Source organism: Coccinella septempunctata, chromosome 4 (assembly GCF_907165205.1).
Source record: "Coccinella septempunctata chromosome 4, icCocSept1.1, whole genome shotgun sequence".
In the NCBI taxonomy this organism is placed as follows: domain Eukaryota; kingdom Metazoa; phylum Arthropoda; class Insecta; order Coleoptera; family Coccinellidae; genus Coccinella; species Coccinella septempunctata.
Window position 1 is genome coordinate 4,688,789 of NC_058192.1, and position 25,277 is coordinate 4,714,065.

At 35.7% G+C, this 25,277-nt stretch overlaps 2 protein-coding genes across 5 annotated transcripts; both read right to left on the bottom strand.

The window, feature by feature from the left end:
• Window positions 1–116: 116 nt before the first annotated feature.
• Window positions 117–11,695, bottom strand: LOC123310735 (RB1-inducible coiled-coil protein 1). 4 transcript variants are annotated; one of them, XM_044894371.1, is made up of 13 exons: window positions 11,441–11,695; window positions 9,407–9,504; window positions 8,262–8,476; window positions 7,803–8,085; window positions 7,326–7,728; window positions 6,908–7,267; window positions 6,683–6,851; window positions 6,330–6,630; window positions 6,052–6,178; window positions 3,437–4,448; window positions 2,881–3,185; window positions 2,475–2,822; window positions 117–1,730 (listed from the first exon to the last, which is right to left on the bottom strand). In XM_044894371.1, exons 2-13 carry the CDS (start codon window positions 9,478–9,480, stop codon window positions 1,671–1,673), a joined length of 3,657 nt encoding a protein of 1,218 aa, XP_044750306.1. In that variant the 5' UTR covers window positions 9,481–9,504; window positions 11,441–11,695; the 3' UTR covers window positions 117–1,670. The 4 variants fall into 4 exon arrangements, with proteins under 4 accessions (XP_044750306.1, XP_044750307.1, XP_044750308.1 ...); XM_044894372.1 differs by lacking the exon at window positions 11,441–11,695 and adding an exon at window positions 10,942–10,960; XM_044894373.1 differs by lacking the exon at window positions 11,441–11,695 and adding an exon at window positions 9,841–10,146 and having other exon boundaries at window positions 2,440–2,822.
• Window positions 11,696–14,491: 2,796 nt separating this feature from the next.
• On the bottom strand, window positions 14,492–21,736 carry LOC123311517 (propionyl-CoA carboxylase alpha chain, mitochondrial-like). The gene is made up of 10 exons (XM_044895542.1): window positions 21,376–21,736; window positions 20,698–20,901; window positions 18,747–18,914; window positions 17,638–17,885; window positions 16,870–17,067; window positions 16,535–16,817; window positions 16,100–16,391; window positions 15,319–15,718; window positions 14,964–15,151; window positions 14,492–14,849 (listed from the first exon to the last, which is right to left on the bottom strand). Exons 1-10 carry the CDS (start codon window positions 21,430–21,432, stop codon window positions 14,734–14,736), a joined length of 2,154 nt encoding a protein of 717 aa, XP_044751477.1. The 5' UTR covers window positions 21,433–21,736; the 3' UTR covers window positions 14,492–14,733.
• Between the last annotated feature and the right edge of the window lie 3,541 nt (window positions 21,737–25,277).

Below are 25,277 nucleotides of genomic sequence, written 5' to 3' on the forward strand. Positions count from 1 at the left end.
TGACAGCAGTTATAGCGCAGGTATAATAAGAAAGAAGCCTTTTCAGATTAATTTTTTCGTATTTCATCTGGAGGTTTGCCATTAAATAATGACAAACAAGGAAAGAAAACACATTGAACATTTTCGATTTTATTTTCGTTTGTTATAAAAATTTGTAAATATTTTTATACACCAGAATTTCCAGACGGACTAAAAACAAATTCATCACATTTAGTCACAAAATAAACACTTCAGTTTTATTGAAAATAGGATAATTTCTTATTCTAATCTATTGAACGTCTCGAAAAGTCAATTACTAAAATCAATTCAATAATCATCGATATTGAAAAATGAATAGAACATTTATTACCATATAATCTGCAATTCAAAATCCTAAGTTGTAGCAGGGGTGTTAAACATTGTCATAAAATTTTTTAATGTGAAAACTGTTGCTTGGATCTAATATCAGATGGATAATGTCTTTAAATATTTCTTCAAGTGATATGACTTGCATTTATTTCCATCTCACATAACACTCATTTCGTGAATAAGGAAGCATGAATACTGATGAGGCAGTGTGAAGATATGGACTTTAAAAAATTATTTCGATGCAATGACTCGTCGAATAAAAATGACTATTGTGTTTAATTCTAGTCAGTATTGGTATAGTAATCCTACTCAAGTTAGAAGAAATCATTTTTCAATACCAAACCTCTCATACAACATGACGAACAGATGCTACTTTTACACGTCGGCGCTCAAAACCTATAGGGATATATGAATATGTATATTATGTATAAAAATTATCTGATTCAATCTTATGCAAAAAAATGTCATCAATACACTCATCTCGCAAAAAATGAACCTGCATCCCATCAAAACATAACCTAACCTCAGCCGGATCCAAGTTATTTGACAATCTAACGAACTGTCAGAATTGTTGGTTGCCGTTGGTTACCTTTTACACACACCAGGCTCTGCTTGCACTACGGTAACCAACAGCAACAGACGATTTTGAGATTACGTTAGAGTGAGATTTGATCTGCGCAGTTTCAAATTTTTTTCAAACATACCCATCTTAAAACTGAATTTTTAAGCAGCACAAAGGTGATTTCAACACAGGAATTTGAAGAGAGCAGATCTATCAGAATATTTTTTACATAATACAGTTAATACATGTGGATAGGCTGCAAACATTTCTATTTTTATTTATTATGGAATCATTTCTATTGTAAATTGCCATTCATTGTATTTGACTTTTTCGGAAAAATCACAAATCAAGTTTTGATTATAAAAACTACTTCATATAGTGAAGGGAAAATTGGAAAAAAAATTATATCTAAAAAAAGAGAAAAATCACCAAAACAAATTTATTACTTCAATCAGTTAAAACATGAGAAGAATATGTTTTTCCCTCAATCAAATCAAATTTCAGATCTTCCATCTTTGCCATACCGTTGTGCAACATGTCAAGAAATTGTCTTCATTCATAACTCCTCAAAAATTACTAATGTTACGAAGAATTTTCCGTCAGTTTAATAAACATCTTCGCAATTCGAAAAGAAGAAAAGGCGAATAAATTGAACAGCATGTGTGGTTTCAGATTAAATAAAATCAAATAATATGTGTATATAATCATCGAAAAACCTTCCCACAAGCTCTGAGTTGAACAAAATATTTTTATGCATTCTTCAACTGCATTGCACAAGCCATTCTTCTAAGAGTAGTCTCATAACCGATTTCAAGATTTTCTAGAAAAAAAAAGGAAAAAAAAAGTGAATTGCGCAATTCCCTTCTTTGAGATAATGAATTGAAATCGCAACTCTTTATTACTTTCACGATGTTGAAAATATTAATGGAAAAATCGCAAAATTAAAATTCGTTATTGTGGGGGAGAGATAATTTCGACCCCCTTTCCTCATATATCCTGAAATATTCTTCTTTATTCATCAGTATTTCATGTTTTGTATTATTTATTTATTTAGCCGAAAGTAGAAATCTGAACGAAAATTTATAGACAATTATTTTCCCAAAGAAAGTAATATAGAGTTAATGAAAAATGAAAAATTTCAAGTATGATTTTATCTATAATCGCGAAATTTCAAGAACACCACGTATCACAACGAAACACTAATTATTTAACATAATAGAGAATATTATACTTTTCGTTTTATCATTTGAAAAATCTGATAAATATTGAACTCGATAATTATAATCAAAATATTGCAAAGCAAATGTCGAGGTTGAACTCAAAATCACCTCCGGTTTTTCAAATAAAATGATCGATATTTATCTGAGGACTTTTATAAAATTGTGAATTAAGTATGGTATAAATAAAATCGTTATCACACTACATCAACCTAAGACAAATATATGAAATTCAGCATCCATTTTTTATTGATATACAATCCTAGAACGGCATACCAACTCTCACGATTGCAATAAATAAATTTTACCTACCAAAGTGACTCACTTAAATCGTCACCAGTACTTACTGGATCATGCTGTTGATCATTAATGTCGCTACTAGCCGTTTGAAATGGTAAACTAATCGAGTCCTCGGGATTATTGTCACTAGGTTCACTAACTTCAGGCTTGTTATCTCGAACTATACCAAAAGTTTCTGGCGGTAAACGATTCGGACTGTATCTCCATCTTGGTAGAGGTGGGATAGGAGCCAGTTCAAGTTCAGCTATGGACATAGATCCTGCTTGTTGAGATGACGAAGAGCCCTCGGACGACTGTAAATTCGAGGGTTGTTGATTGATCTTCTCCTGTTGTAAAGGCCTAACTGTGACTCGGAAAAATCTAGTGCCTTGAGGAACATTAAACCGATTCTCGGACTGAAAAAAAATTAGTCAACATTAAACCAATATAATTATTTATGAAATATATACTAACTTTACGAGCATAGCAGTACTCCTTTTCCACGTATTCACCCAAGCAATACAATTTATTCGGTCTCTTTTGCGAACCTCCAAGAATTTCGAGACCTAAAGAATGAAGACAGTCGAGATGGAGGAAATATATAATTGGACCGTTTTGAACAATCCTGAAGTTCTGATATTCGTCGTCCCATACAATCACCAAACAGTCACCGGGTTTCATCACATCCACATTAGGCCTACTGGATTTCCCGAGAACATTCAACGTTTTGGAAATACTCTTACGTTGCTTGATCGGACTGGTCGCACAATCCACTTTACCTAGAAAGGATTGAAAATTGAAATTGCACAATTTGAAAAAGGCTTCAATATAATCCTCCACCAAAATTAAGCAAGTTCAAGAATTTAACTGGTTCTCTGGTGTTATATTTTTCATTGGTGAACAAAAAAATGAAAACTGCTGAAAAAATCTCAAAATTTCGGAACTTCCTTAATATTGTGAAGCAGTAAATGAAGCATATTCATTTGTGTGGAAATTTAAGTAGCTCAACTGATGGATTAATACAAATTACCTTCCGAATACGAGCCAGCCATAGCTACCGTTTCAGTCTTTTCTTTCTGAAGTTCCAGAACTGAGAAACTTGTGTTTTCCACAATTGGAGCCCTTGCTTGCTCCCCCTCGTTAGACCCTTCATTATTTATTTTGGAACTAGCATCAAGGGCAGAGGTCAATTCCCTTATGGTCTCAGTATACTGGTTGACTTCGTCCAAGAGTTGCTTTTCTCTCTCCTGTAATTTTTTCATCTCCTCTTCTCTTATTTCGTTCATGGATTTCACCAATGATTCTTTCTCACTTTCGAACTCGCTCTTTAGTTCAATTATGGCTTTTTCCCATTTTTTGGCTTCCAACAACTGAGTCTCTCTTATGCAGGCCTCCTTTTGGAATTCGAAATTTTCCTGCATTTGGCTGTATACAGACTGTTGGTTTGACGGAATGCTCAATTCTAAAGTTTTCTCCAGGCTGCTATCCGACATAGTCCTTTCCATCGTCATCAATCTGAATCGGGACTGCAGTGTCTTAATTTTATCAGCATGTTCCCTATTCAGCTTCTCCGTTATGGCCTTAATAGTGTTCTCTTTCACCTTCTCCATAAATGAAACCGTTTCCGCCAACTCTTCGCACCTCCGTTTGTAAAGGTCGGCATTATTCTTTTCCGTTGTCGCATCTTCACTGACCTTCTTCAATTTGTTCTCGAGAAATAGAAGGTTAGTCCTCAAACTTTTGATTTCTTCATTTTTGACCTGAGCTAACCGCCGGAAATCACTAATTTCATTCTTATGTTCTGTTGTCAGTTTCAACACGACTGATTGCTCGTGACTTTTTTGTTCGTCACACAATTTTTCGTACCCTATCACAATTGTTTTCAGTAATTCTAAAAGTTGGCTTTTACTCAAAGTGTAACTACGTTTGAACTCGTCTAATTCCGATTTGATTTGGTTGATAGACTGAGAAGCAACGGTACAAATTTGACTGACTGAGGATCTCAGACCGCTATATTCACTCTTACACATTTCCAGAGTCTCCTGAAAAATGAATAATAATATTTCCAGGTGTTCTGTCAGGATAGGTCAGGATTAGAGGAAGGAGAGTTCTAAAAGGGCCATCAACTATTCCAAATTCGGAATGATATCAACTTTTCATCGATTTAAAAAGTAAAATTCCACGTAACAGATATCATTCCTAAATTTTGAATTCTTACGCTTTCCATCTCATCAATTACAGGCAGGAGAAGCAGTGCAAACAAAAATCACTTAGTTACATGCAACAAAAACGAAAGGTAATTTCCATTTAATGATAATACACTGAAAGTTTTAGTAAATAAGAAAATGGCTCCTGGAAGATTGAAATTCTTGAAAAATACCAAAATGAAAACCATGAAGCATTGGCAAACATAAATAATGCAGAAGAAGCTGATGAAGTTCGTAAATAAAAGTTGATTCAATCAAGAAGGAGCATCTATCTTGTATTATATCGGTTATTGATGGAGTATTTGTTAGTCTTTCAATTTTCATGACGATTAAGTTTATTTCAACCAAATTGGACACACAGAGAACGAACCATTTTGTGGGGACGTGAAAGAATATATGAGTCTCACTGCGTAAATAATCAATTTACTGGAATAACGTAAAATCGATTGTTTTTACTTGATCCCTCAGAACCTATGGCAACCTGCATCAATAGATTTTTCTTCGATAAAACCTGTGAAACTTCTGGTGTCCCAAAATGAATGCAACAAGCCGATACCTAGGGGGCCTCCTTGCAAAAATCAAAAATAGGTGTCTCCTAATTTCGTCTCGACAATCTGCGACCAATTTCCGTTGCATCAATTTCGGGACACCCCATAATAAGCCCCTGTGAAAAGGTGTTAAATTTTTTCGAATTTCGAAGTCGACCTGGATTAGATTTTCGAAAAATGCAATACTGATTTAAGTATATCTGACGACAATGCACTTTTCTGTATCTACATTTTCGTTGAATCCCACAAGACCAAAACACTTAGAATCTACTGTCAAAACGCTGAACTATTTAAAAATTGACCCTGAATAGTCTACCTAAAGGAAAGAAAAAAAACATTGTTTTCTCTAGGACAGCCCCTTCTGGACAAAACCAAAATTACTCGAACTACTGTAAATCATGTGCAAGTACCTGCAAAAGGGCAACCACACTGTTGGCGGTGTCTAGTTGCTTGTCAAATTCCCCCTGACTTTGTCCCGTCTCGATACTCAGGCTCGAAGGCAAACTTTCATCGATATAGAACTCATCATTAATAAAATCGCTATGTTGATGGCCCTCGTTAGGGGACTTGGGCGACTCCACTGTTTGATTTTTTGGACTTACGGGATTTACAGGTTTTGAATGAGATTCTTGATCGGTTCGCATTTGCTGGTAGTGGGAGTAAAAACAGCTTTCCGTATTATACGAATAATTTCTCATGCTATAGAACTCATCGATTGAATCCAAGGACGAATTTTTGATGTCTATGAAACTCTCTGTGTTACTCTGACTACCGCTCATGCTCAGGATGCGAGGATGGGTGCTCCCTTCGGTGGAAACCACCTGATTATTCGAGAATTTTTGGAAGGTACGGGGAGGTTTTTTAGGAGGAATCTGATTCCTTTCACCCACCTCTATCGAGGTAGAGACATCTTGCGTATTCGGCTTTTTTGGACGAGCTTCCTTGTTGAAATTCAATTCCAAGGGACTCTGACCAACCTTCTCGAATTCTTCGGTATCCGTTTCGGATTCACAGCCTCTGAATCGGAAAAAATTCATTTTTTTACTCGAAAAAGCAACGAGGGAATGTGAAACAGTAGATTACTCAACAAGAATTAATTATGGCTATTATTCACGCGGATGACCGTGAATAATACTTTATCCACGATTGTGAAATGATTTTTATGTACCTGTCTACGTCCCTTAAATGAGGAAGACCATGTATAGCAGTCAAACTTGCCTCGGCAACACCTTCCTTGACTATCACCTTTTCAACGTTCTCGTTTTGGTCTTCCGCCTTATCCACTAAGTTATCCAACTGTAACTCCTCCTCTAATTTATCAGACTGAGTGTTCAAAATCGATTTGAACGATAAATAATAAGACAAATCGGAGGATTCTTCCAAGCTCAAACATTCTGTCAATTCTTTGGGCAAGTCCGGTAAAGATTTTTTCAAGAAATCGATATCTTCTACAGTGAGTTTTGGAAGACCTAAAAAATGGGGAAGGTTAAATCCCGAATTTAAACGGGATGTTCGTCGTACTTGTATCAAAGTAGGAAGGAGCTTTGGTTCCGTAACTTGGGGGGAGATCGTCTAACCCAGGAAACAGCATTTGAACGAAGGTATCCTCGTATTTTGTAAGAAATTCCTTTCTTCTGGTCACCTCCTCGTTATGCATGGTATGCAGGCGGCAAGCCATTTCAGAAGCCCACTTAAAAGAAAATCAATGGATTAGTAGTCATTTCATATATTGAGAATTTCACCCACCATTAAAAATGCTTGGGAAAACGACCTCCTTCTGACAGTTTCCGCTATACAAGCGAAATAAGCAGTGGGAGCGGCATATATTTTCTCCAAAATGTCCATTTGATATTTGAGCCTCTCCAGAGATTCGTTGAAAATATCCAGTTGGACGCCTATGTGTTGCAACTCATTCTCAATATGCACAATCCAACCGATGCGACTCTGCACGTTGAGGGTGAACTCGTATTTTGCCTTGATGCATGTGTTTTCGATGTCTTTTAAAATCGAATGATTTTCGTTCATTACCTCCAGTTCTTGCTCGTGGGTCTCGCATAAGTGAGGCAATATCGACATATCTTTACAATCCTTCATTCTTGCTACATTCTATAATTAAGATTCAAAGTAAACCAGAATTAATTTCGAAAAAACATCGTTTACTCACCAACTGGATCGAAGAAGAAATTTTGGTTTGCTCTTCAACAATTGCTTTCGCTTTGTTGATCAATTCGTCCAAGTGGCTCAACCAAAAGCTGACGTTTATCTCCTTGTTCGAGGAACCTGCCAATGCCAAAGTTTGGGGTACCGCATTGAAGGAACTCTCGAAAGTGTCATCCTTATAGAATTCGATTTCTTCCTCGCAATTTTTAAATATAGTATCGATACTATTCCCCTGCTCGTCTTTACCTATCCAGTCAAAAAACGAAGTGTAGGTGTCTTCAGATTCATCTTCGCATAACCCCTCCGATGTCTCAGATTCAAGCATTAGCCTATTCTCACCATCATGCGGTCTCAATAGTTTCTGAAGAATAGGGATCTTCTTAAAAAGTGGCAGCTTTTCTTTGAATCTGAAAATAATTCAGTCAGAACACTATTCTTCCTACAAGGCAAAGGCAAATCATGAAGGATTAATAATACCTACTTCTCAAGAAAATTCTGAAAGTAGTCCCTCACTTTAACATAATCTCCGAATTTTTGTTTCGTCTCTTTATAGTGGGTAAGGCAGTTGTTGACTACATCATCATAATTTGCTACAGCTGCTAGCCACCCTTGATTTGCAACGTGATGATCCCTTATTATTTCTTCACAATGCTCTATAATTAATCTTGCAGAAGTTGCCATACGTTCTGCTAAGTGCGCTCTATCGATCACAGCTTGGAATGATGGGATCACTTTAGCCAATTTTTTGTACAATGAGCTCAGTTCTGGAAGATGATGCTCAAGACAAATTTACCAAGAAATAATATAATAAATATAATCTAGAAATTCCACTTTTAAAAAAAATAAAAACAAAATGTACTAATAAAAATAATAATAAAGTTAAAGTTTATTAAAATAAGTTCAAGTTTCAAGTGATGAAGATAAAATATCAAAATCTCACCATCAGTTGTAGTGGTTACATCTGGACATTCAGGAAAGCTTACGGTTTTATCTATCTTTTTATTAAAGAAATATATAGGATTCGAATCTGTTCCAGCACTGTAGTGGCACACTATTTTTGAAGCGTCTAAGCAGACACCCCCACTAACTAATAAAACCTGATCATCAGCATTAATTTTGTATTTAGCTTGTATATGCTCTTTAAGCGTTTGAACGCTGAAAAAAAATATTCTCAGGAAATTGTATACCAATATAATTCACTCAATGTAAATAAGGCACATGAACTTATCGAAGCATTTATTGGGTTTTTTCTTTTTAATTTTGAATTATCCTATCTAACGTTTCGCTACGCATTCATCAACCATCTTCAGGCAGTGTCTCCCATTGAAAGTCATCGCCTACTCAGTTTAATTTCATTCGAAAAAATAAACGGACGGATTTTCTGATAACTGAATTTCGAAATGAGTCCGATTTTATTTTAGGCAAGAAATTATTAGAGCAAGTTCTAACGCGGTTTTCAAGGTGCAAAGAAATATTTTTTTGCGTTTTTTTTTTCATTTGTTTTCATATTGCTATAGATGAAAGAAATATTTATCATTTGTAGGTTGAAAACTTGGACTATACTGTATCAAAAGGAAATACAGTCGATACAAGGCTGTTTAAAACATAAGTAACGACAATAAAAATGGAATGTCGTCTTCATTTAAAATGTGACGCATTGACTCCACTTGAGAATTCAGGAATTGAAAAAAATAATGCCCAAATAATAATATATAATTTTATTCATCTGTAAAAGAACTGAATACATTCACTGAGCAATGCCAAGTCCATCATTCCTGCCACTTTCAGTAGCTATTTTGAGTCGAAATCTATTTTTATAAAATACAAGCATGACATTGTAAAATGTTATTTTACATAATTGCTCCTCAAAGTTTATGGACCCATTCAATCTCGCTTCAAAAATAAATATAAGTTAATATGATTGTTTGAGGGCAACGACAAACAAAGCACTCAGACATAAACAGAGCAAAACAAAAATATAACCTAATTTTCCCCATTACATTGTTTGTTTATCTCTTTGGTATTGTTGTCAAACAAATCCCGTTCAGAGTGCGTGATTTTTTGATGAAAATTGTAATTGCTTACCTTGCTGCTGTCAGACCCATATCTAGATGCATCCAATTTGAGGGAAATTTAGTAATATCGAAAAGATACAGCATGATTGGAACATGAAAATTCTCTACCTGTTGGAAAAAGATATATTAAGCACGTATTCATGGTATGAATGTCTGGTCTGGGGTAAATGCTTATCTATACGTATAGATAATGAACTGAGAATTTGTGGCACGTGTGAAGAGGTCAGTATTCGTGAATATACATAATGTAGTAAACATTGAACTCCAAAAATTGAAACAAAGACGGAATTTGAAGTCTGAGTCAGAGTTTGTTTCTGTAGACTTTTCATGAATCACAATTTTTTGGAGATAAACTAAAATGTGTTGGACGATTGATTGATTCTAATGCTCAAACAAAAATGGATTCTATCCCAGAAAATGTGTCATATACAGTTGCTCTTTCACCTGAAACTTATAATTTCCAATAATTCCTGGCCCATCTGTACCGACGGCTATCTGACATTTGCACAGCTGATCATATTGACAAACTCACGAAATGCAATTTTCATTTTTGTCATACTGCAATAACACTAACTCACTGGCAGAGCAATGTTACATGATAAAGGATTCAAGCACGCATTGCAAGTGAAATACGCATATTCATCAGCTGACAAGTAGGAAGTAGAGATCTCAAACTCGCAAAATCAAGGACGATGGTTGTTTTCACAAGTCACAGCACGAGCACAACGACAACATACGATACAAACAAAACAACCATTGAAATTGATAAGTTAGGTTTCTTCACATATTATGCTTGTCGCCATCTAGTAGGGGGTAACGCAACAAAAACGAATTTTATCAAGAAATCTAACTATTGTGGACAACAAGGGGTAAATTTCGAAGATTGTATTATTATCGGGTAAACATTTAGGAGAATTGATATATTTGATTAGTATAATCCCGAAATTTTAGAATATTCATTTTTTTTTTCATCAGAAATATGAGGAACTTCAGCAACTGTGCGATTTCGTCGTAAGATGGCGACGCTGGTACTGTAGGAAAGTATGAAAAGTTAATTTTTATCCAGGATTGAATCAGGTTTTCAAAGAATAATCTGATGTGTTTTCTAAAGACCAATTAATATCAACAAAACCAGTTTTTCAGTATCGCATCGACATGATTTGAAGAACATTAAAGATTGAAACTCTGGAAATATTTGAAAAGGTTCAAGAGAGTGTTCGATTTGGTAAAGATAAAATAAATATAAATAAATAATTATGTTCGTCAGAAAATATCTATCAAATATTGATTATCATAATAATAAGTATTCTGGTTTCGTTGGTCGTGAGAACTTGGATCACTTGTATTATGTATATCTTTATATCTATATCTCAAACGTTGAAAATAAAAAGAGTCAATAAAACATTTATACCTACCCTATTTGAAAATAAACTTTAAAAAAAAATTTGTTTATGCTAACCAAACATGTGAAACGTATATCAGTTTAGAATAAATGCATTAACACAACCGGTAATTCAAATTCGAATGTGACAAGGCACCGTTTACCTTTTAATGTCCGTCAAATTTCAGAACAGGAAATTTTAAAATTAACAAAGTAAACCTGTGTATGATTGTTCTGCACTTAGAAACAGTTATCAGACTGAATTATTCTGTTGCGTATTGATGAGTGACACACTGTATTTTACAAGATATAAAAGAAGAAATATCTAGCTAGCTAGTAAGGAAGGCACGTGTTACAAAATGGCCGCTTTGTTGTTGTTGTTTACAAAAGTGACGCTTGGGATGGCCGACTTGAATTTTTGGATATCTCAAGAAATTATCGCTTGATTTGAAGCACTGATTCCTTGGTAGGATTAGATGAACAACTGTCATTCACAAAAAATCATCTCAAAAAATAAGACTACTTATTTTAGTAGTTAATCTGAGGAATCTGCTCGTATTTTATAAAAAAGAGTTATTGGATAAGTAAACTGACAAATTATCGAAGTATAATGAATTGTCAAATAATAAAATATTGAAAAAAATTAATTGTATTTGAACTTACCACCAATAATAAACTTTCGAAGCAAGTTAGGTGTTTATGAGATACTTCTGACTCCAAATTTCAACCAATCAGGAGTTGCCTATAGCGTTGTTGGAATTATTGGCAGTTTGATTTGTTTCATGTATTGTTTGATCCATTTTAAATTATACCTTCCCTGAAAGTAGTACCTACAGTCGATTGTTCCTCCTTTCGTTTATAATCAATTAGGTAATTCAAAGTAACTGAGTACATCCCATATTTTCTTGATGAGAGCGATCACATAACACAGATTGCTACAGTTCACTGCAATCCAATACGCAGAACTGACCTTGCATATAAGCTGGGGTAGCTCGTAGCTACAGGGTGCGAACTCCAAGCCAACTTGGTTTGTACCATTTCGGCGCAGGAATTGCTTGAAAACATAATGAATAAAACATATTTATCCATCATTATCAGGATCAGAAAATTCCCCTCAAAAACAATTATTTTTTTTGCCTTCTTATATGATTCAAACCAAAAAAACAGTCACATGAACATAGCGAGTTTAGAGGCCCATAATAGGTATTTTTCTGTAGAATGATTTTGAGGCGACGCTTTGAAAATGTTTTCTATTGTTTAATGCTACACTTTGCAGGGATTTCAGAAGCAACAAGCTATTTTCATCTTACCCGTGCAGGTTTTTTGCTGAAAAACCCCACGAAATTTCCCGAGAATCCTTAAAGATTTTCCCCCATTCATTCACGCCCCCATTTCCCCCCTCAGAGTTGAACACAGGGCGAACAAAAATACATAAAAAGCCCACCGCGTCAATTTAATAATGTTTTCGGTCTCACAGCCATTATTCCGACCCATGCGGAGCTGTTTACTTGGATTAAATTTTTTAGATCTTTGCACCCCTAAGGTTTTCCCTCGAAGAATTAGAGGTGGCGCGCGGGTAGTTTTTCAGTGGCGCAGCTGGAATGAAAACACCCAAGAATCGCGTCGAAGTTATGGACGATTTTGTGTATCAGATATCGGATTAAGGGTGAGAAAAATCAGATTATTTACACAGGCAAATATATCCTTTATTATCTGTTCACCTTATGTCTCATTCTTTGGAATCTTTGGTGAGATGAATCCACGATAACAAAAAAACCTAACGAGAAGTGAATCGGCCTAGGTACGCCACTGGCAGCCACTCTTCTTTGTATAAATAAGTAGGGGCCATTCGGCAGAGACCCGAAAAGCCGAATTTGATTCTCATGGGCATTCGCAGCGGTTTATTCTTTCGCCCTTTTCGATATATTTACGGTCAGTTGTTCATTCTCCTCCATACAGGTTCTAAATCAGCTTCCATCGCCGAATGAAAACAGATTTCGGAACGTGTTGTCATTCTAAGCTAAATCAATTTGGAACCGAATTCTTCCACATGGGATTGCGCGCCTATTTTCACTCAGATAATAGAGTTCCTGTGGGATAGAAACGATTCATTGGATGTACTACCTGGAACGACTGTCAACTGGCCCAGGGCCAAGTCTAGAAACACGCTACAATTCTCACCAATAGATTTATCATTTCTAAAGACTATTCCTCGAATATTTCCCCTTCAACTTTAACCATTCGAAATCCAAATAAAAAAATCCGGACGTGGAAATGAATAAAAAAAAATTGGTAAATTTTGAGGTGCTGCAGCAGCCAGAAAAATATCCCTGGACGAATGCTGATTTTTTTGCTCATAGATTGACCCTTCACAAATGGAAAAATCCAATTATTATTCACCTACCGCGAACATTTTAGATTTTATGATTTTTTCCGCGAAGGTCCAAAATCTTGAATTTTTCATCAACCATAACTCGAAAAATAATCCTTTCAGCAAGTATCTGTTTGCATATTCGTAATCTACGTCCTCGAATTAGCCAACAGTAGGAATTTGGTATCGATCGGAGCACAAAAATTTTTTTCCAAAAAATCGCAATTTTTCCATGTATGGAAAATTTTGCAAAAAATCAATTATCTCCGATCGCCACAAGAATTGAACCACTGACTAAATCGAGGGCGTAGATTACGAATGTGCAAACAGAATTTTGCCGAAAGGATTATTTTTCAAGTTATGGTCGATAGACAATTCTAAATTTTGGACCTTCGCGGAAAAATCATAAAATCTAAACTGTTCGCAGTAGGTGAATAAAACTTGAACTTTTTCATTCGCGAAGGATCCATCTACCAGCAAAAAAAATCAGCATTCGTCCAGTGCCATTTTTCTGGGAGCTACAGCTCTTCAAAGTTGACAAAATTTTTGAAATTTTGCACAAAAAATGATTTATTTCCCAAAATACTGATCTTGGAGAAAAACTGATTACGCATGGAAAATCTTATTTTTGCATTGAAAATCCAATCAGAACACCAGCTTTTGAATGAGGGGTCATTTTGTAATTACCTCTCTATAGTAGAAGTATTTTTGTTTCAACCAAACAATTTCTCTCATCTAGAAATCATACCATATACTGACAAACGACAAACGAGTCGTAAATATACAGAATGTTTGAAAAGACGAAAGAAGTTCTTGAACGGGTAAGTTTTTATAATGAATTACGCAACTTTTCATGTACACTTGAAGTGGTTGTCAATAAGAATCTTCTACGAAAGGTGAAGAGTAGTACAGTTTTTTTAATGGCAACCACAGGACACGAGGTATCCCCTTGGCTCTTACAAGTTTTTCGTCCAAAGCATTTTCTGCATTGGCTAGCAATGACAAGGCATCTGTCACCAGAGGTGATAATGGAATTGTACTCTTCAGTTTCTGCTCGACATATTGTTATTTAGTGCTTCCTGAGATAAAAAATGCCCTGTATAAGGAACCAAGTAAGGTGTGACATACTCTTGCTAAGAACAAGATACTTCTTAGATTTCGCAGTGTTAAAGTTCCTAAGGAACTTTTTGGAGTGTTCCTGTCTCGGAAAATTCCTCTAGAATAACTTCCCTCCTTCTTCAACTCTTTCTTGTATGTATATTTTCTATTTTTTTCATTTATTTTCGAAATATATTCATCAACGTTACAGTGGAAAAGGACAAAAGAAAGAAATAAATGTGGACATCTCTTAAAATCGAATTTATTCATTCTTTTTCATACTTATATTATAATGGAGGGTTTGAAATGTTTTTTTTTAATTCACATCGAATATAACAATGAGGATATTATAAACACTCATACATATGCTCTCGAAAGATTCATTACTTACATAAAAGTATTAGACTTATTATTATCAAATTTTAACAGGAGGTATCTGTAATCCAGTCATTTCACCATATCCAGCAAAATCATGAAGTATATTTCCTCATTCCAATTCTATAAGGAGATCGTTTTCCCCAACAGTCTGTCCTTCTTTAATATTCATTATTTTGACTATACCTGTGGCCCCACAAGTCATCGAGTTTTGCATCTTCATAGCCTCTGCGAAAATTGGAAATCGAGAATTATTACTTTTTCAAAACGCACGTGTGACGATTTATCGTACTGCTGGGCAGACCTATACGATCATACCTTGAATAGGTTGCTTATACTCACCTACAACACAAAGTTCCTGGCCTTCTACTACCTTATCTCCAACTTTGCAGGATACACTTTTTACGACTCCAGGCATTGGAGCGAGTACTTTTTTAGACACGTCGATTTTGGGTTTTGTTTTGATGAAATCGATGTACTTTGCTGTCGGTTTCGTGTAGATTTTCACGTCGTATTTTGTGCCTTGGAAACTGCGAAGATAAAATTGGGAATTTTATTCGCGGGAAACAATAACCAAAGACTATTTACTTCACTTTCTCAGGGATATTTCGAAAGAGGATTCACTATTTCAGAATAGCCAGATTTGAGATGAGTAGTGAAATAATGTATACGATTTCTCCAAATTTTTCGTACTTACATGATCTGGTGTTCCCCATGGGCATTCCTGGAGGCCAGTTGAATCGCCACAGGTTCCTCTCCATTTATTTTGGTCAGAATGAGGGGCTCAGCCAAATTGATGTCTTCCTTGGTTATTTTAAAGTCTTGATCACCTATTCGCACATCGTAGAAACCATTAGTTTGTGATACTTTTGCTGGAATGTTTTCCTCGTCCATTTTGACCACGAGATCCCAGCTATCTCGTATTTTCTCGTGTATTCTTATCCTAGGACCGTTCAAGAACAGCCTGTTTCTTGTGTCCCATTTCGCAAATAGGCTAACGGATACTGCTAACATCTTATACTTGTCAGCGTCCACCAGTTTTCTTCCTTCAAAACCATCACCGTATACTTCTTTCAGGTAGTTCGTACTGATGCTACCTGTCAAAACGTCGAAGTTAAACTATAATAGTTATGTGACTATAATACAGCTTGTCGTAAAAAAAATGAGCTTCAGAATCAAAGTTCAGTTCATCAATTTAACAAAGATGCACTTTTCTGTGTCCAGGATACGTCACCAACATTTGTAAACTGGATTGGCTGTGAAAAGTAGAAAAATTCCACATCACAATCATAAAATGCTTTGAAAATGACGATGGGACAAAGGTTTACGAGTTTGGTATTTGAACCAGCCAACAAGCTTTGGAATCACCCCATCTAACTGAGCCTAAACCTAAAGGGTGTCGTTCTTTTGGCTTTCAAGTCCAAAGATCTATCTACTATGTATCTTTGTGTGTTTGAAATGCAAAATGATGCTCCTACCTTCAACAAATCTCTTCTCTGTGAGTATATCTCTTAACAGAGGTATGTTATGGGTCACACCCCTTATTATGTACTGATCCAAAGCAGCTATACTCCTTTCAATTGCTTCATCTCTGGTTTTCCCATAACACACAAGCTTGCAAATCATCGGATCATAGAAAATACTGATTTCGCTCCCTTCCTCTATACCGCTATCGCATCTCACTCCTGGTAAACTAGTCGGTTCTCTGTATGTATAGAGCCTACCAACACTTGGAAGACCAAAATTTTTGTAAGGGTCTTCAGCATAAACCTTGAATGAGAAAACAACTTTTACTTCAGTTGGTAAAAACGTGAATACCTATAGCTACTAAATAACATTACAATAAGAGCACCAAGTTTGAACTTGAAGGCTTTGGTAATTGCAAAATTGGTTTAAATTAGATAGAATCTCACCCTATTTTCTATTGCCCACCCATTGATCTTCACATCCTCTTGTTTGATGTTCAGCTTGTGACCCTTAGCAATTCGCAACATCTGCTGCACTAGATCTACACCAGTTATGCACTCAGTTATTGGATGTTCTACTTGAAGCCTGGTGTTCATTTCTAAAAAGTAGAAATTCCTATTTTCGTCCACCAAGAATTCCACAGTCCCAGCCGAGTAGTAACCTAGCTCTTTACACAGCCTCACTGCTTGTTCCCCCATAGCTTTTCTGGTTTCCTCATCTAAGAACACGCTGTAAATAAACATATGTTGATTTGAGCAGGTTGAAAATCATTTTTGCTTACCTGGGTGCTTCTTCTATTACTTTCTGGTTACGTCTTTGAATACTGCACTCTCTCTCATTGAGATAAATTGCGTTTCCATGCTTGTCGCCCAAGATTTGTATTTCTATGTGCCTTGGGTTTTCTATGAACTTCTCTACAAGCATCCTAGAATCTCCAAAACTGGACATGGCTTCTTGTGAAGACAGTTTGAAACCTGTTCTGGCAAGAGGACACAAATAAGGAAGTATAAAGTTATTTGCATTATTTTCAATCTTGAAATTTTCAGTTCACGTCTCAGGAGATGGGAGATTATCCCTAAAATTACTGGAATAAACCCGATGAGATCTGGTACGAGTAGAATCCTCCAAGCTTTGTCTCTGGTTTTGATTTTGAAGGAGAAACTTGACGAATCATATTTCAATAGCCTACTTGACAAATGCTTTTGAACGTTGCTACAACATATCACAGATCACGGCTTCCCTATATAATTCACATGTAGGTAGGACATCTTACACGCCGATGTCTGCTACAAATAGACGATGGAAACAGGTTCGACTCTATAAATTTTGATTTGGAGTATTGAAAATAGTGAAAGGATAATTCTGATGTGTTCTCGCTAGAAGTCTGCTATCTTCGTTACATGAACAATGATTCTAACTACATTTTCCTCACGGTAATCTCCATTATTTGACGTCTACGAGCGCCCATCTCCTAAATCGTTCACTTAGCCCTTATCTACCCTACTTTGAGAGATCCACCTCACCTCATGCAACCGGTCAGAGTTCTTACCTTGCGTCCTGATCGTTCCTGGCGATGCGCATCCCCTTGCCCCCGCCCCCTGCCGAGGCCTTTATCATAACCGGATACCCAATTTCCCTAGATATTTGCACACAGTGATCTGCGTCCTTTATTAAGCCATCGTAGCCAGGAATGGTGTTTACCCCGGCCCTGGCCGCCAGCCTTTTCGATTCCAACTTGTCACCCATTCCTGTTATCGAATCCACCGAGGGACCTACGAAACATACCCCTTGTTCCTCCTGAGGAAATAGAAATGTGGGAGGTTATTCGATTGTTTTTTTATTGGGTGGGCAGATATTCCGACTGTTTTCCCGGTTTTCCGAGTAAGATGTGAACGAGACAGGAAAATTCTGAAAATGGCTTCGAATATCGTAGCTATTGGGAGTATAAATTTGTTCGGTCCATCTCAAAGAATGCTTCATTTAGAAGAGTCTCAAAAGAAGATTCCTGAGGTCTACAGAAACCCTTTTCCTATTGATCATCTTTTCCCAATTCAGCTCGGTTGAGAAGATACAAAATTCCACCCACATCTACCAGTTGCTCCATTAGACCATAAAAATACCAGAAATACCCAACCCTGAAGGGTAGCTCTCGCTGAATGCAACTTTAAAAAGATTCACAGGTCATATGGTAAAAATGGTAAAAGAAAAAAGAGTTTCTTTTGACCTCCAGAATCTGCTGTGTATATATGTGTACAAGTCAAAGATTCACCCTGTATTCTCACACAAACTACATATTGCCAACGAAGAGCTAGCAACAAGAAAAGTATCGAACAGTAGAGTTATTGAAGTCTGATAAAAGGACGTACTTTTTTTATCTTTATTAGAAAATTTCAATCAAAATAGATTTTTTCCAACCCAATGTATTTTTTTGTCAGATGAAGAAATCCAAATAACCGATTTCCTTTCAAGGGAAAACTTTCCACTGAACTTATCCCCTGCCATGAAAATATTTCATATATAACTAGGGAAACGTCCATAGTATTCGACTTTTCCGTAACGTTTTTGACGTTTCCCAAGTTAACCGTCACTTGATTCGGGGATTTATCGAAAAGGCCTTCATTTGTACTAATACATATAACGGTCACTTCTTCCACTCACCAGTTTCTGAACAAATTGGGCATTTTCAGATAAAAAACCGTACCCGGGATGCACAGCTTCCGCTCTGGTAACTTTTACGGCTTCCAGTATTTTATCCATATTGAGGTAAGATTCAGAAGCAGCTGCAGGACCGATAAAAAAGGCTTCATCAGCTTTACTGACGTGTTTCTGAAAAAAAAAGAAAAGAGAACTTGAAAATACTTTTTTCTATATTGACATAGCTTCCTTCAAGAAGTCTACGAAGAAAATTGGCTTTGACGTGAAAGTTGGAGGGAATATACAGTTCAGATAGGTGCCCTGAAACTTAATCTTTATGGGCGCATTCAACAAACAAAAATGTATACCTAGTGTTTCTTAACTGCAATACATCTAGTCACATTATTGATTTTTCCGAACTTCTCCTGTTACTAGATGGAAAGATGTTCGATTCGAGAAACAATAAAACAGTTAACTACTTGAATTTTGGTATAAATATTACTGAAGCCTATCCTGTTCAATTCTCGTAACCTGAAGGTGATAATAATTTTGTTGTTTGATCTAATTTTCCACATTCTGCTGAAGGTTTAATGGAAGAGTGGAGAATATTTGAACTCGAGTGCAGCCACTTAATTAAAATCAAACAATCGTTTTATGTTTGAAAAGGATCAACTTTCATCATTCAATTATCAGATGGGGATCATACTCATGACCTAGAATAATATAATTCCGAATTTGTATGTTTTGCACGACAAAAATTCGCAACCGAAATAATGTATGTGTTTATACACCGAACGAAGATACCAATCGCTCGGTTAATGGAATATTTGAAATATTCACGTTTCAGCTAAATCGAAAAATACCACTTTTGAATAGAAGTCGAATGTTTAATATTACAATGAGTTTTTGTTATCAGGCGCGATGCTGTTCTGGTATTATTAATCAAATTCATCTTAATGTTTAAATATTTATGGAATTTCTGATCTCTCAAGTGTCAACAAGCCCATTCTGATAAACATTAATCATTTCTCTACTGTCCATTCATCAAGTTTACTGCAGGCATGAATTTTGAAACCTTACGAGGTTTTTTAGGATACTTAAAATGACTTTTCTACCACCTCACTGTGCGCTATTCATCTTCAATGATGACTATCATAACCTAATTAGGATATTAGGACAATTAAGTTTCAAGGAGACAATTCAAGTGAATAACTTGAATTTATATGAATTGTTTAAGCCTTTCATTCTCTCTGAATTATCAGTAAAAACATGATGAGGTAGTGTTATTTATGATTGTGGGAATATAAAATATCGCTCAGATTGGGATGTACAAAAAACATTTCGACATAGGTTATTTTATGTTTCTGATAAGTGGCAGATTTTTATTACTTTCGAAATCGAATACATTATGAAAACGAATAAACAGATTTGAAGAATTCTACGCTCGCCATGTTCAGAAAAAAAGCCTTATGGAGTCAAATATTGGTGAATGCAGCTATAGAAAAAAAGAAGAATATTCCACTGAAAGAGAAGAGAAGTAGAATTTCTTATTCTAGACAACAATTATGCCCTTCAAATAGATTATTAATGAAAGTAATCGATTCTGCCGTTCACGGTAAATTGAAAGTAATTTTCTGAGGGGTTTGCAATATTTAGTCTAGTCGACAGAGTGCAACCAACGTAAACGATATTTATGTTTGGAGCATTAGACTAATGGATCTAGCAGAACAAGAGTAGAGCGTGTGGTGCAAACGAAAGTATTACTAGTATCAGTCAATTCAGATCAATTCAGGAGTAATTGAGTGTAATTTGTTCCATATTTTCTGAATGTACCACTGAAAAGATATTGAATAGCCTTCATCATTGTTGTTTTATAACAAATGGCAGCAATAAGTTTACTGCTGTTCGAGTTGCAGCTTTACCCTTTCGATGGATATGATAATTAAGTGTATGATTCCACACTTTTATGACTTACCGACTGTCTATCAGCTACCGAATACACTGCAACAGTTTGAATGCCCATTCTCTTGGATGTGTCTATAATTCTACATGCTATTTCTCCTCTATTCGCTATGAGGATTTTGTTGAAGGTGCTTTCATCCTTATCTATAGGATCTAACGTGTAAATACCACGTTTTTCTAGCCGAGGACACGAACATGTTGAGGCTAGTCCTTGCAACTGAAAAATAAAGGATTGATTACTTAGTTGGAAATGGTTTTAGTTCGTTTACGTCAAGAATTCAGTATTAAAATTGTCTGTTGAATATTTATTTAGAGGCCTTTTTGATTTTCAAGGAACATTTTTATTATATTTTTAACTCAATCGTTTATTTGAGAGAGAATTTTCACGCAGATTTATTACCTACATATACCTTCACTCTCATTGTTCTACAAGGTCAACCAATACTTCTCCATGTGTTTATTGTAATCTTCTCATCTATCTATGCATATATTATTTTGAATGTATAATGTGAAATATTCGATTGTATTAATTGTTTCTACATATCTCTCCTAATGTATGAGGTTTATCGTGAAGAGGATTAACGAAGAAGTTCCTGTTCCATCTTAAGTTTGTATGAAAATGTATTATTATACCTCGATGTCATTATACAAGAGTTATAGGATGCAGATAAAAAGTTCTCAATATACTCACCGCTAGTTTTGGCAAATACCTCTCCAATAAAACCCTATTTATCAAATATGATGCCATTTCAGATAATCACAATCTAACAAAAAAAAAAATTGGGTTGTAGTATCATCCGAGAAGATATCTTCTGAATTATTTCATCGCGTTCGAATCAAACAAATCTTGGTTGATTAGAATGAAATCGAGAACGGGCATCGATAATGCGTCTGCTTGTTGCTAGGATGTTGAAGGTCGAACTTTGGAATACAAGACTATTTCAACATTATTATTTCCATCATTAAATTTCAGTGATTTGACGGGAGTAAAATACTAAAACTGAACGCAGCGACACGCTCGAGGACAAAATGTAAAATGGAAAGTTGAGTTGTTGAGACTCGAGAAGTGGAGATAGATAAACCGGTTGCGACAGACGTTTGGGCAGCTTGTAGTGGTGAATATCTATGGTGGGATATTGACTTCAATACATAGAAGATAACATTTCACCTACATATATGTCTAGGGCTCAGTAGCAGCAATTCTGGCTCTCATTTAAGTTTTTGATTTCAATTCCTACATTTTATTACAAGTATTCGATGAAGTCACCCTCTAGTGAAGCTGCAGAACTGACAAAAAAATTAGTAGGTACGAATGACTCAAATTTTCCCAATTTGATAAACTAAATATGGCGTAAACAAAGATAGATCGACCTAATAATAACATAATGAGGCAATGAAGATAAGGGATATCTAACCTGCTACGTCAGTTACATCTGAAATAGCGTGAGTAGGTATAACCCTGTTTTCAGACAACTCTATACTTCGACAATTGTTTTGTTGAACTCGCTAATCTAACTTAGTTTTGAAATTTTGGCCAGGGTAACGGTTACATGTCATAATATGTTTTCGAAGTCTACGATATTGATGCGGAAGATATCTCGTCTCAGTTTTCAGCAATAATAAACTGGGAACATTGATAATTATCGTTGGAAAAAATTTTATAACGGATTTCGAAAGTGCTGCTTAGAAACAGGCGGACGCAAATGATCAACACGCTTGGAAACGCAAATATTTGAGGTATATTCCAGGATTATTTGCATGGGAAATTTTTTGCTTCATACAAATTTTATGGAAGAGATTTAGATGAAAATTAGTTAGTCACCAGTAAAATATAAGAATCCTGATATGTTTGTTGCTGTCAGATGCATAGGTTCTTCCTTGAGTTTGAACAATATTAAAAACATTTCTGATCGATGTTGAAATGTGGTTGATTGAGTGGGAGTTATTTTGAGACTCGCAAATTTCATGAAGTCTTTTTTTTTGAATATCATTTATGTATAGTTGGTAGAGTGGCAATTTTTCTCTTCTTTATAGTCGCATTATCACAAAAATTTCAACAGATTTTTCACAAATTATTTCACCAGTGGTAATTTCATGCTTTTCGGAGATAAGTCTCTCGAAAAATCTGTTGGATTTCCTCTAAAGTTTGTTTCTTGAAAAATCTGACAGAAAAATTTTGCAGAAAACAGATATTCTTCACATCAATATCCAGAGCTACTCAAATCTACTAGAAAGTTGGTGGTGAAATAAAAATAAGAGTAAACAAAGAACATCATCATAAAGTTCGATCTGAGTAAACAAGTTGGTCTAACAGTGTGTATACGTTTGGAGTTAGATATCTAGCAATAAGAAAAACAGATAGAAATCAGATTGAAGGAACTCTAAAGACTGTTAGGAAACTTTCTATCAAAAATAAACCCCTACTTCATGAATGTGTCATAAAACCCATTTGGACATTGAACTTTACATCAAAGTCAAATGTTTCCACAATACAGAGATGTCAGTCTAGAAACTAGTCGATGTTCCATGGCATGTTTCAAGAAATAATTGATTGATTTAACCATCCCAATATTCCAACATTATTTTTAACACTTCAGCTTATAGAATTGTATCATCTGACTGCAAAATAAAGAATGAGAAAAAAAATTAAAGTATCTTTCACGTTTTTGAGAGATCAACTATAATTCCATATTTATAATTCAAATGAGAGTTTAGTGGGACTTCGGCGATAAAGTAACCCTGTATGAATTATTTCTGGCCCAATAGCGCCTTAACAAATGTCAGGAGTCAGAGGGCGGTTAGTCTGGTTAGTCATAAAATATTCCCCGTAATCTGAGCAGCTAAAAATGACTAGGGGGATGTTGAAGTATCCGAGTTATTCGAGCAAGTTTCATAATATTTCAAGAGTGGATTCGGTACGAAGTTAAGCGGGGTACATCCGACTTGGCTGGAACTTTAAAATATATCGATTTGAAACTTGCTTATATATCCGAGTAACAAAAGATTTATGCCGACTCCTATGGAAACGAAAGAAATTTGAATTTATCTTGGGCTGCTTCTCAACAGCTTATAAGAGTACATCCTGGCGAAGTATCGAATATGATGCGGATGATGGAAGTCGTAGGTGTTGAAACGAGAAATTCCAGCCTGGAGCGGTTTGGAAGTTATTTCCCTATATATGAGGTGTTATGTAGTCAACGAGGAGTATCAAGCGAAAAGAGGGTTTTTCTTTGAATGAAATCGAGAAAAACTTATATGAAATACTGTTTGAAACTTTTGGGGAATTGATGGGGAAATACTCAGTTTTGGGAACTTACGAAACCACCCACACCAACAACCAAAGAGTGTTCGATATAGGTGTGAGATTTGAATTGCACGCAATTCTTGGCCATATAATGCCACTGATGATGTTATGACAGATCGATAAGTTACCGAACATTATAATAAAACGAAAAGCTTGCCGAAGATTATTAATACAGAAACTAGAAATGGTCGCAACTAAGTAGGTATACGAGGATGTATTGATATCTAGTTAGCCTAAACCAGTTTCATGCATAAAAAAAATATTGCTTTACTATAGCAACGAAAAATAACTCATTAAAAGTTTGAGGTCAAAAAAGTAAACCAGAGTAAAGCAATAAATTAAAAGAAAGAAGATCCACCGAAATTGTGAAAATCGAAAAATTGTATCGAGCCATCATCAAGTACCTGTATTTAAAAGGGTTAAAAGGTAAGCAGATTTACGAAGATATGCTTAATAACCTTGATGATCAATATCCTTCGTATGCGACCGTGAAAAATTGGATTGCAAGATTCAAATGAGGTAAATTTCCCATTGAAGTTGATGTCCGATCGGGAAGGCCAGTTTCTGTGTAAGTCCCCGAAAATATCGATGCAGTTCATGACATTATTTTATCAGACCGTCGAATTGGGTTAAAACGGATATCTGAAGCACTGAATATTTCATACGAACGCGTTCATCATATGGTTCACGTCAATTTGGACATGAGAAAAATTGCTTCAAAATGGATTCCCAAATGTTTGAATGTTGACCAAAAGCGTGCAAGGGTAGAAGCATCGCGTTCGATCTGTGCTCGATTTGAAAACGATGTAGACTTCTTAAACCGAATTGTTACTATGGATGAGACTTGGGTACGTTTCTACGATCCAGAAACAAAGCAACAATCGATGAAATGGCGACACTCTGGTTCTCCAAGACTTAAGAAGTTTTGTGTCCAAAAATCTGCTGGAAAAGTTCTTGCTTCAGTTTCTTGGGATTGCCATGGAGTAATCATGATTGATTTTTTAGTTAAGGGTAAAAGAATAACCGGAGATTACTATTCGACATTACTGACTACTCTACCTTGAAAAATCGCGGAAAGCTATCCATAGGTATTTTGTTTTGGCAGGACAATGCCCCTGCACACAAATCTTATGTTGCCATGCAAAAAATTCGTGATTTAGGGTTTGAATTAATCGAACACCCTCCTTATTCACCAGATTTGGCTCCATCCGACTATCATCTCTTTCCTCAACTGAAAAAAAGTAAAAGGTCGTAAATTTTCTTCCAACGAGGAGGTAATAAAAGCTGTG

Excerpts from the sequence above, each read along its gene's own strand:
- LOC123311517 (XM_044895542.1), bottom strand. The coding sequence starts at position 21,432 with ATGGCATCATATTTGATAAATAGGGTTTTATTGGAGAGGTATTTGCCA. Across the intron at positions 17,886-18,746 it reads CCCAATTTGTTCAGAAACTG|GAGGAACAAGGGGTATGTTT; the intron begins GTGAGTGGAAGA and ends CTATTTCCTCAG. Across the intron at positions 15,152-15,318 it reads CATGGGGAACACCAGATCAT|TTTCCAAGGCACAAAATACG; the intron begins GTAAGTACGAAA and ends TTATCTTCGCAG.
- LOC123310735 (XM_044894371.1), bottom strand. The coding sequence starts at position 9,480 with ATGCTGTATCTTTTCGATATTACTAAATTTCCCTCAAATTGGATGCAT. Across the intron at positions 6,852-6,907 it reads TTTCCCAAGCATTTTTAATG|TGGGCTTCTGAAATGGCTTG; the intron begins GTGGGTGAAATT and ends TTTTCTTTTAAG. Across the intron at positions 3,186-3,436 it reads GGCTGGCTCGTATTCGGAAG|GTAAAGTGGATTGTGCGACC; the intron begins GTAATTTGTATT and ends AATCCTTTCTAG.